Source organism: Mustela lutreola, chromosome 4, assembly GCF_030435805.1.
Source record: "Mustela lutreola isolate mMusLut2 chromosome 4, mMusLut2.pri, whole genome shotgun sequence".
In the NCBI taxonomy this organism is placed as follows: Eukaryota; Metazoa; Chordata; class Mammalia; order Carnivora; family Mustelidae; genus Mustela; species Mustela lutreola.
Window position 1 is genome coordinate 22,268,115 of NC_081293.1, and position 12,454 is coordinate 22,280,568.

Consider the following 12,454-nt stretch of genomic DNA (forward strand, 5'->3'; position numbering starts at 1 on the left):
AAAACCCTACCCATTTTCCATTTTAAAGGGCAATAGTTCTTGAAGTTTTACATAATACCCCAGTCTTCACTGATTTGCAGCACCCCCTGAATTCTATAAAGTGTTGACTATTATCTAATTATATATAATTGATTATGTAATTTATAATATAGTTTATTATATGGTTATATATTATCTATCTATCTATCTATATACACACACACACACACACACACACACACACACACACTTTAGGGGGAAAATGCCCTGGATCTCCAGCCAGATTAAATTCTTAATCCCTTAATTGCAGGATTGCACGGTATGTAGCTTTCTTGGTCCAGGGTAGCTTCTTAATGCATGGTGATGAGGCTGTTAACACAAACTTCCCTATGCAATCTTTATGGCCTGTAGGAATTTATATTTTGACCACTACCAGGAATGAATTAAAATGGTTACATTTTTGTGTTTCTATTTAAACCAAGTGTATTTTCTAAGCCTTGTTAATTTTAATCTGTAGCATTGAACTTAACACATTATGGCCTTATATTTCTGCCTCTCAAATAAAGCTGACAGATTTTTGAGAGTGGGGGCGATGTGTTGTATCCTGGCACACGGCACAGGGTCTGGCACATTTTAGGAGTTCTGTAGATGTAAATGAATAAATGAATTTGGATCTCCTATATGTAAAAAGAAGGCTAAGAGGAAATTGTATGTTTCCTTTAAATTGAAACAAACAAAAACAACAGGAAAACTGTGGTATAGTGTAAGTAACACAGGGTTTAGGGTCAGAACAGCTGTATTCAAATGCTCGCTGGCAATTTATCAGCTGTTTTCTTTGAATAGGTCACTTAAGTTCTGTCAGCTACTTTCTTCAAATACAGATAATGTTTCCTCCTTCACATGATTGTCATGCTGATCTAATGAGATTACAATTCTGAAATATGTAATAAGCTTTGATAGAGATGGTGATTAAAGCCTATTGATTTAGGCAGAATTAATAAGTTATTGACCAAGGGCTAGATAAAGATGAGAGAATCTTCAAAAAAGAGAGGGTTAGTGCCAAGAGGTAATATCTTCCCAACTCTGGGTTGAACACCAGAAAAGGCCATTGAGTAAGACTGTGAAATTTCTTTATTATTAAGATGTTTTCTTACTCTTAAGTAATAGGAAAAGACTGAATGACCTTTGAAGGTACTGACCCACCATAGATTCTATGACTCATGAAGAGAAACGTAATTTGTGGATAAATCAGGAGAACCTGCTTTTCCACTGCGCCACAGATAAAGAGAAGATTTGAAAATGTCAAATCTACATAAAAACTCTTTATTTTTGTGGTCAATTCAAGAGACACCCTCATCTCTTAATCTTTTAAAATTAACCACATCCTTTATGCAGTGTACGTACATGAAGGAGCAGTAGAGATGGAGTTTTAATTTTTACCAATTCAATTTAAATGCAAATGTTAACCGCTCACATGATGCTGCTGTGTACATAATTAAGCATCATTATATACTACATGAATCATCTAGAAACCTCCCGAGAGCCATTCTACTATGTAAAACATGCATTATACTGACAAGCAGCCAAATGACGTAGACATCTGTCCTCATTAATGCTCCTTTTGAATTATAGGTCAACTGATTATGGAACAACTTATGAGAAGCTGAATGATAAAGTTGGGCTGAAAACAATTCTAAGCTATCTCTACGTGTGTCCTACCAACAAGCGTAAGGTAAGACATGTATATTCAGCATGCTGCTTATTCATGATGTGACTTCTGTCTTGGTTGGCTAACCTCTCTAGCTACGTAAAAATCCAGTATAGTTAAGCCAGGATTAGAGGTGTAGAGATGAGCTGATGGATGTTAAGGTGATAAAATGTATGACACATCATAATTTTGAGAGCAACAGTCGTGAATGCAAGAGGGTGAGAGGTAGGTATATCATTACAGTTTCTGGAAGGCAGCTCCAAGGAATGGGTCTCCTTGAATGGATGCTGTCTTGTAAGGGCTCTGACTAGTCAGTCACAAGAATCAGAATGAGCCTTGACAAGATGGAGGAGAGGGTGGGGTTTTCATCTGAAGTGCCCCTGTTTTCCCTTGACCTGAATAAATAGATTAACTAGAATTGGGGTGAACGTGTCCTCCTGCAGCATGTTGGCTATCTCATTTCCAAAGTTTATTCAGCCCGCACACAAGTGACAGGATGGAGACACTGCTGGAAAGAACTTTGGAGATCATCATACACTGCACCCTAATTTTATAGATGAGAAAATTAAGGTTCAGTGAAAGGTAAGGCTTTGCCTCATTGCAGAGTTACGAGCGCAACCAGAACTAGGATTCCGGTTACTTGGTTGGCAGTCATACTATCTCTGCTATATTACACTGCTCCTAGTAAGAGGGTTTATCTCTTCTTCAGAGGGAAGTATTATTTTCTCAAAGAAGACGAGATTTGCTTTTAAGTGAAAAAGACTTACTTGTCTCAAGAGGGGAATGGCACTACATCCGTTCTTTAGTTTTTATAAGCTTGCATTGAGAGATTCTGAATTCTTTTTTTTTTTTTAAGATTTTATTTATTTATTTGACAGACAGAGATCACAAGTAGGCAGAGAGGCAGGCGGTGGTGGGGGAGGGAAGCAGGCTCCCTGCTGAGCAGAGAGCCGGATGCAGGGGCTCCACCCCAGGACCCTGGGACCATGACCTGAGCCCAAGGCAGAGGCCCCAGGTGCCCTGAGATTCTGAATTCTGACATACAATTTCTAATTGTTGTGTGAATTGCATGAAATAATAGTATGCATCAGGAAAGAGAGAATCGTTGTTCATGAGTATGTCCTAAGTCGTGTTCTTCTATGACCGTGGCAATGATGTCCAGGTTGTCAATCCAAATCTGTCAGCAGTTACCGTCTGTGACCTTCGGTCGGTATTTCATTTTGTAACGTGAACTCTGGGAGGTGGATGAGAACATTTCTGAATGGCCATTCCCTAACTCCAGCAGCACATCCAAAGCACTGGGGATCCCCACATGTGCCCTCTCACACCTATTTGCCCTGGATTAGGGCTCAGGTCACTGTACCTTGAGCAAACTCCCCAGGTGTTTCTTATATGTACCGAGGATTAAGAATTGCTTACGCAAAGTGCAATGCTCCCTCTGGCCCTAAACATTTCACGTTCGTCAGTAGAAGCAGCGTAACTCGGCGGCTGTGCATGGACTCTGGTGTCAGACGGCGTGCGTGAAAACCCAGCTAAACCAGTTAACACATGTATAACTGGGGTGATTGACTTAACCTCTCCAAGCAGCGTCATCGAATTTAAAATAGGGATCATTATAATTCCTTCTCATGTGAAAAGTTGTAACTGTTATCTGGAATAAGGCTTTTTAAGTATTTGGCATAGAATAGCTAAGGCTCATTGATGTTTTCTCTTTATTTTTTTTCTCATCTGCCTCCTCCTCTTTCATGTAATTATTAGAAGGAATAGTAGTGATTATCCTCCGTAAATAGCAATGTTTAGTAGAACTTTCTGTAATGACAGAAATGTTCCTTTAAGCTGTCCAGTACCTTAGACATTAACCACTTGTGGCTATTGAGTATTTGAAAGAGCTGAGGAACTCGATTTCATTTATTTATTTATTTATTTATTTATTTATTAAAAGATTGTATTTATTTATTTGACAGAGAGACACAGTGAGAGAGGAAACACAGGCAGTAGGGGTGGGAGATGGAGAAGCAGGCCTCCCACTGAGCAGAGAGCCCAATGTGGGGTTTGATCCAGGACTCTGAGATCATGACCTGAGCCGAAGGCAGATGCTTAATGAATGAGCCACACAGGCGCCCTGAAGCACTGGATTTTAAATCTAATTTAACTTTAATTAACTTCAATTTAAATAGACACCTGTGGCTGATGGCCCCAGTATCAGACAGGATAGTTTGATAATGTCAGCCTCACGAGTGTAGAGATACACGCTGAACATTCCTGTCTTCCCCTTACTGGCTAATTACTGGTCCATCATCAGCAATTGCATTTAAATAATTTGACCTGCTGCATACCGTTCTGAGTTGAAGACCTGAATTTATACTCTTTAGTTTTATAATGTGATTTAGTTATGTTTGTTAGCTTTGAATCAATTCTTAAATTCCATATTGATTTTTCTTCTAGTTTCACATTTTCAGTAAATTTCATTTAACAATCAATCTGTAGGGCTCCTGGGTGCCTCAGTTGGTTAAGCAGCTGCCTTCAGCTCAGGTCATGATCCTGGAGTCCCGGGATCGAGTCCCACATCGGGCTCCCAGATCTGTGGGGAGTCTGCTTCTCCCTCTGACCTTTCTAACCCTCTCATGCTCTCTCTCAAATAAATAAGTAAAAAATCTTAAAAGAAAAAAAAAACCAACAATCAATCTGTAAGTATCATAGGCTACAAAGAGAAATAAGTCAACACTCCACCCTCAAAAGTCTTGCATCCTAGTAATAAATGCAATAGGACTTTCTGTCGTTGAAGGGTCCTTTGACTCTGCTGCCCCCTAACAGATGACTTTGGGTGAGACATTTACATTTTCCCACTTGTAAAGTGATAGAGGCAAAAACAAAGGAATTTGCAACTGGAAGAGACTTCAAAATTGTTCTTAGAATTGTTTTAAGTTAGTGATAGTCTTTGTTTTATTGATGTTGTTGGAGAGGAATATGATGAAAAAGGGGAAAAAAAAAAGATAAGATGCCAAACAGGGAACAGTGAGCTTGGGATTTTCTATAGCCACAGAATATGTGACTCCAAGATGGTTTGCAGGAGCAGAGCTTGAACCACGAGGCTCTCAAGTCCAAATGCAGCTCTGAAGCTGGAAGGAAAGCTCAGAGGGAGCACCTCAAGGAGCCCCATCTTCTAACCCATTCACACCAGTGAGCTAGCATCAGTGAGCCTACATGCGTAGTCTGTAGTCTTCTGAAAGACTTAGAAAAGTCACTGGCCATGGCATTTAGCTAAAATTAAAACTTGGCAGACCCTATTTCCGGAGAAAGAGCAGTCCTTGTCCATGGCTATGAGAGAACAGCTTTCTCTGGGCCTTTCTCCTTCCAGAAGAAGAGGCGGGCCTGAGCTGTTTAAATCACAGTGTTTATGGGTGAATCTAAGTGAACCGATCTTTTCCTGTACAGATAAATGAGGCCTTCAGGGTCACTTTCTGAGATGCTGATAGATTTAAGAAATATTGGAGGACGATGAAGGTCTTTACAATGGTGCAAAAATCAATAAAGTTGACATAGCAGTATATTTGTGTACAGTTTTTCTACTTATGAGGTGAATTTATCACCATGAAATATGTACTTTCACCCCCCAAAGGGACCTACTTGAACCAAAGAGATAGTACCTGTACCACATTTTAAAGGGTGAATATATTTCCCCCCAATCAATGAGAGTTTAGGTTAAAAAAAAGGAAAGAAAGAAAAAAAAAAAAAGAAGAAGAAGAAAGAAAAATATCAGGCTCTATTAATTATGCAGGACAAAGGCACTCAAGTTCGCAGCAATTCTCGTAGGACTTGTGTGTTCTCCAGTGAGAAGGCAGCCTCCTTTCTGGGGTTGTATTAATTCTTCTCTGTCCCTAGGGTGCTATCCAGCAAGTTCACATCTTTTGTACCAGGTATGTCTCTCTGCTTTTCACATCAGTGGGAGCAACTGGAATCAAACTGACATCAGGGAAACTGCCTTGCCTTCCCGGAAACCTGTTCTGCCTTCACATGCTTTTTGCTATTTTTAGCTGCTTGTGAGGACAAGCTCAGTTCTTCAATCAACGTGTCTCCAACAGCGGGCATGATGCCCTGCCTTTGCAGACAGCTTGTTAGGGGCATTACTGGGATCAGAGTCCAGAACAAAACAGGCCCTTATTTACAGCTTAAATGAATGATCATCCATTGCCTGTTTCTCCACAAGCCTGCTGTAAATGACAGCGGCTTTCCTTGAATACGTCTGTTACAGTAAAATCCATAATCTCATTGTAGGTCGGTCTAGGAAATCTTGACTAAGAGACACAGAAAGGCTGCTCCCAGGTATCATCCTAGCTCAGGCATACCCTCCTTCAACGGAGCCTGCCCCTGGCCTCTGATAGATGAGGTAGGTCCCAAAGAACAAGGATAAGTGACTCCTAGAGCCAGAGGAGAGGCAGGCTAGCTGTCTGTCACCACGTCTCCGAAAGAGAGCACTCCTCAACCAGCCCTTGACAAATCCCAAGGCTTGTGGGTGTCAGTGGTGGTTTATTGGTTACATACCTTGACTCTCCCATGAGAAGGGATGATTTAACATTCCCCTAGAACGAGCAGCTGGGATGTGGCGGGTGATGGGAGGAACTAATACAAATCTTACACAGAAAAACAAAATCAGTGCTTAAATCTTAGTCTTAATCTGAAATTGGCACGGAGTCTGTCTCCTGCCTAAAAAGAGAAAACGTCTTGATACTCTGGGTGTATCTGTCCGCAGTGCCTTTCCCGCCACCCCAACCAACCTTAGCTGTTCTCTCTTCACGAGGTGTGGTATGACATCTTCAAGGATTAAAGAATACAAAACCCCAAATGGAATACAGTGGGGGAGAAAAGAAGAAAAAAAAATGTTTTGTTTTGTTTTGTTTTTGAACTTGGAGCATCCACTTCATGTCGTTGTTATATCCTAGCACTCTCCGTGCACTGTGTTCTCAGCAAAAGAGAAACCCAGGGAGTATTTGCTCTGTATGTTTTCCTGTGCCCCCCTCCCTATCCCAGTTTCTTCTCCTTTGTGTGTTATCACAACTTAATTAATACTCTTCCTGCTGAGAGAGCCTTCCAAGACTTTCATCCTATAAATAGGACCCCGGCTCCTCAGACACATGGATCATTTCTGCGGGTCCTGTGGTACATGCCAGCATTAAACACTGTTTGCATTTTCTCCAGATGTTTAGGTTTTAATTACCTTACTGTATGTGGCACTTTCTAAATTGGTGTTTGATTATTGACTCTTTGCCTCTTGATATCCAGGGCATGCTTAATCCCTCTTGTCTTTTACTCAGGAGAGGAAATAGAGACATATATCCTGCAGGTGACTTATGGGGATAGGAAAAAGGTGTGGTGGGTAGCATCTGCCAACTTCCCTTAGGGAAAATATGAAATCATTGAATCAGAACCTAAAAGATGTCAGAGGTGTTCAGATTCTGCTTTTTTATTTAATAGATAAGGCAACTGAGTCCTTAGAGTTTAGTGACTTGCCTGAGGTAACAGGCAACTGGTAAAAGAAAAGTTGAGATCATTAAACCTTTAAGGTGAACCTCAAATGCCCTCTCTTCCACAAAATTTAATCAATTCCAATAGTCAGATGTTCTCAGTCCCTCTGATTTCCCAGGCATCTGCTTCTCATTTCTAGCACTTTTCTCTCACTCCTGATGAGTCGGCGTTGACCGTGTCTAATACCCCATTTAGAATGTAAGGGCCCAGAGGGACTAAAGCACCTTCATCAGCTTTCTGGGCTTGTAACAGGCTGAGCACAGCGTCCTGGGGCATGGTAGGTGTCCAACACATGGCTGAGGATTTAACCTAAACTTGGTTGAGTGTGGAGCTCCTAGGCTGGCACCTGAAAAGCAAAGTACATTATAACACCAGCTTTGACTCATTTAATTTCTCTAATTATGAAATTAATTCTTTCAAGTGAATAAATAAGGGTAGTAACAATCCCTGTAGATTTTACTCATTTCTAGGCCAAAAGGCATAATTTTTTTCTTTTCTAGCCAAGAAGAGCATGATTAATATTTAAAATGCCAGGACCTTGCATAGCACTCGCTCGACATTATCTGGCGAGGCCAAGGGGAACTAGCGTATTGTATAATACATCAAAGGGGGTACATGACATTTCCCTTGGCAGATGCTCCGCAATTGCTCCTAACTCTTTCATCTGCCCCTTTGTACACAAGATCATGCATTTGCCTCTAACCTTTTAAAAATAACACATATTTCATTCATAAAGAAGCGCATGAACTCAGACACATCATGGAAGGGCCATTTTCCAAACTTCCCTACACTTAACCTGGGCAATGATGGCTAAAGACGGCTAAAGGGAGAGATCATCTCCTTTGATCCTTCCTGGGTACAACTGAGTGTGGGCACTGTTTCAGTCCATCAGTCTCCATTCTGTTCTTTTGAGAGTTCAAAAAGAAAATCAAACCCAAGAAAACATGCTGCATGTCCATTTTTTTTCCTCTGGGTAATTTTCCAACAGTTGTACAAGCCATTGGGTTTCAAATAAGCTACAGAAGAGTAAGTGCAAAGTGCTCTGTTTCAAACAGGTGGAATGCCAGGAGCACGGCCTGCTAGCACACCCCCTTGCTACTCCAAGATGGCCCTAGGGAGCCCTCCGGGTCTCCTGGGCTCCATGCAACACCGTTGGGGGAAAAAGACTCTGTATACTAAACTGTACCTGAAACAGCCATGTACCTGGTACAATTTTATATAAATCAAAGCACCTGTGGTAATATTCATGAATAAATAAGTGTGAATAAAACCACAATCTTTTCGATTTTAGCACATGATGTTAGTATAGTAGGTATTTAGTTGATTCTTATTGAATCTCATCTGTGTCTTACACTAATGAAAAAAAAAAACTAACAGGTTTATAATATGCCAAGTTTCTCAGAATTGATCCAGTTAATGAGTAGATTACAGACGTATTTCATGGGGTATGAAGTAGTGCTGAGTACTTTTTTGTTGGAAAGAAGCTTTTTGCATGATTAACATTATGTATTTGCCACTCCTCATTTGTAAGATGTTGCGTCTGTCACATGTCAGCATCTAATGCATTAAATATTAACCATGAATTGCTGATTAAAAAGTTGTTTCTGTATGAGGATCAAGTTTATGGGGTGTTACTCTTAAAATTCAGAGTTTATTAGTCACAGTTATGTTTAAAAAATACACAGGTAGCTAGCTAGACAAAGGGGTAGGTGGAAAGGTGATAGATCTCCAGATCAGCCTTTTCTGAGTTTAGATCATGCTTTTTGGCTGGCTTCTGGTGGTATTTCTTTATCAAAATGGAAGCAAATATTAGAATGCTGCCTTTTGGTTTTATTCTTTTTTAACAAATGAAGCTAATCAGGATAAATATAACCTGAAGTTGGTTTCCAAATATTAGGAAGTAAGACTGGTCCAGAAATTGAATGTTTCTTATACTGCTGACTGGGTCTGAAAAGGTAGTTTACCTCTGTGGCCAGGTGAGCAGAGGTTTCCAAAAAGGAAATGAAGCCTGTGTCAGAGGCTGATCGTTCTTCAGATATGCACAATAGACTATCTGCTCAAACTTCTTTGGGGAGCAGTTTTGTTTTGTTTTGTTTTGTTTTGTTTTAATTGCCTATTTTAAATTTATTTTTGCCTCATCATCTGTCCTTATTAGAACTCATATTCTCTGAAGTCTGGCTGGCCTAGTGTTAAATGCCCATCCATTACCCTTTTATGAAGGTCAAATGCATTATTTCAGGTTGGTTCCAAGTTACGCTCTGCTGTGGAAAATGGTCAGAGGTCTTTTCAACATTCTGGTCTGTTTGCTTCCAGCATACTCCCTGTGGCTTCTCAGAGGTTTCCATCATCCGGTGTTTGACATACTGTATCTAGAACATTTGTTTCTAGTGAATAGCCCGGGCTGCTCTCATGATGGATGGAGACGAATGCTGGCCGCTACAGGAAATTGCCATATTTACTAGGGTGGGGATGTTTCACTCCAATATATCAGATCTGCCTCAAGCTTTCTCTTGGTGCTGTCAGGAAAAACAAAGTCAATGTCAATGAATCTTTAATAAAACCACCCCCCCGCCGCGAGAAATTAAGAGAACACTACCAGCCTCAGGGGCCAAATGGCTTCCATTTAAACATTCCTTCTTCTGACCTGACCTTTCTCTTGACCAAATCTTCTTTTGAAGGTTTTGTTCTTCTCTTCCTCAAGGCACCCACCTTCCATTTTACTAGATCCCTAAACGCTCACATACTTCTCATTCTATCACCTTCCAAGTCAGCTACTTAAAATAACTTTTCCAAAACAAAATACTGTCATTTATAGGTAATAAGATGGGTTTAGATCTTCATGGGTAATAAGGCCTACGCTATGGAATATATTTACATTTTGATGACTGGGAAAGAGAGATCTCTTCTTCTGGCTGCTTGGGGCTGTTTGTGTGTGTGTGTGTGTGTGTGTGTGTGTGTGTTTGGGGACTGGAATACTAAGTATTGCCCTGATAGGAAACATTTGCTACCCAGGAATGAGCATGCTTGTAATGGAGAACAGGGTGATGTGGGTTAGTCCAAAAAAATAAAGAATGGGAAAAAGAAAAACACTTGAATATACGGACTCTCACAGATAAGAGAAGAATTTACTTATGTGTCAGTAAATTGCCTTACTGAAGGGGTAAGGGAGGAAAGACCCAGATGTTAAGCCGAGAGAGAAGATGGGAGAGATTACTACAAAGCATTTAAAGTAACATAATATAAGATAAAGTTATAAAGTAGCTTTTAAAGTAAATATGAGAGAAAGCTAATGCAAAGACCATAGTGAACACATAAGGTAGAAGAAAAAATAATAAAATCATAAATATTTTCAACCGTAGATTAAGAATCTCTTGAGCTCTCTCAGCGAGAGGAGGGCTAATTTACTGGGAACTTATTAAGACTTTCCGAGGGAGGACAATTTGCCCTTACCTCTCTGTTCTTCCTCGGTGCTTTCGGAGGGGTAAAGGATGTTGATGGCTGTGGCCGAAATTGGTTTTACCAGAAAGGAAAACACAATTATGACTCAAGCGTGGGGGCGTAGCAGGCCTCGATCAAGGGTCCTCAGCGGCGGATTCAGACACCACTGCTGCTGCCCGCGGCTTAATGAACTTTTGTCCTTTGAACGTCATCTCTCTTCTCTACTCCCCAGCCCTCTGTGTAATGGCATCTCCTGTTTACGCGTACACCTGGTCATTTCTGCAGTTGTCAGGTGTACCAACTCTGCACCTGTGTGCAGTTCAGTGTGGAACTACACTCTGTCGTCCGAAGGTGGTTATGGTAAATTTTTGCCTGGTGGAGAAGTATTAGTTGTGGTGTAGTGGTTCACATAATGGACCCTGGAGCCAGCCCGCCTGGCTTTAAATTGCCGCCAAGCCACATACTCATTGTATGCCTGTAGACGGATTTTATTTGCGGGTTTGTGTGTTATGAACCTCTCCATGATACAGTTTCCTCCCTGTCCAAAGTAAAATAGAAGGATTGTGTCAATATCATAAGGTAGTTATGAGAAGAATCAAAACAAACAAACAGTGCCTGACACATAGCAAGCATTCAATAAATGCTAGTCTCATTGTTACCACTATTAATCTCTTTCAAATGACATGGCAGTGCCTTATGCTGTCATTTGTCAACCCAACCAAAATTATTAAATGTCTGTTTTGTGCCAGATCTTTTTAAGACCTAGGAAGTAGAATAAAAATGTAAGACATTGTCCTTTCTTTTGAGGATTGTGCAGTCTGGTAGAGGAGATGAATGTATAAACAGTCAACTACAGTATAGAACTTATGTATCATAATAGCTGTGTACATAGAGCTCTATCTTTGGGGATTCAATGAAGGCTTCACAGAGAAGCAAATATTTGTCAACGGAGAAGGGAAAAAGAAGATGAAAACTGCTTTTCAGTGTATGTGTATGGAGAAACCAGTTTTCATAGACCACAGTGCATACATACCTTTGATTGGTCGCAAATATTAAATGAATAAGCATGTGCCTATTTTGACTCTTAAAACATGCTAATTTCCATTTATAGCTGGCTGTACTAACCAGGCTCCCCCCCCCAAAAAATGCCTTCATGACCCATTTGCATTCTAATTCTAAAATAATAACACAGTGTCTTTTCCATTGGTATAAACTTTTTTCCTACCTTGCTTATGAAATCAATAAGTAGGCAGTGGTGACATTATGAAGATTGAATTAATAAAAGTAAATGTTACCTTATTACAGTGGATTGATATTGATATATTCAGCATTTATCTTAAGTTAACTACCAGTCATTCAGAGCGATGGATGAAATTTAGAGGTGCAATTTTAAGAAATCAATTGACCCATTTTATCGAACCCTTGGCCTGGGCCCTGCCCTGTTCTTTGCAAACACATTGGTGAATGTTAAAAAAAAAAAAAAAAAAAAAAGTGTGAGCTTTACATGGCCCTTGCAGAGTTTACCATCCTGCTGCAGGGTTGCAATTAAAGAACAGTCCAAGACAGGAGATGATGGATTGCATGGTACACCTGACAAGGGCTCTAAGAGTTTAGAGAGGAATGTGGTCTGGATAATCTAACAAACAGTTTGAGAGGAGCTTAAATTGCTCAGTAAAGCAGACTGGTGTGACACAGGTCATGACATTCACAACAGAAAAATCTGATTCAGTTGAACCAGCCTTATTTAGTGCAAGGCAGTAGAGCTACAAAGACGCATGAAGCGGCACAGTCTGCAAAAATGGAAAT

General features: G+C 40.4%; 1 protein-coding gene across 5 annotated transcripts in view; it reads left to right on the forward strand.

The window, feature by feature from the left end:
* SORCS1 (sortilin related VPS10 domain containing receptor 1) overlaps window positions 1–12,454 on the forward strand; it is a 512,629-nt gene that overhangs the window by 281,515 nt on the left and 218,660 nt on the right. For all 5 annotated transcript variants that reach the window (XM_059173260.1, XM_059173256.1, XM_059173258.1 and 2 more), the window contains exon 3: window positions 1,612–1,711. In XM_059173260.1, the coding sequence (XP_059029243.1) occupies window positions 1,612–1,711 (100 nt within the window). The remainder of the gene's footprint in view (window positions 1–1,611; window positions 1,712–12,454) is intronic.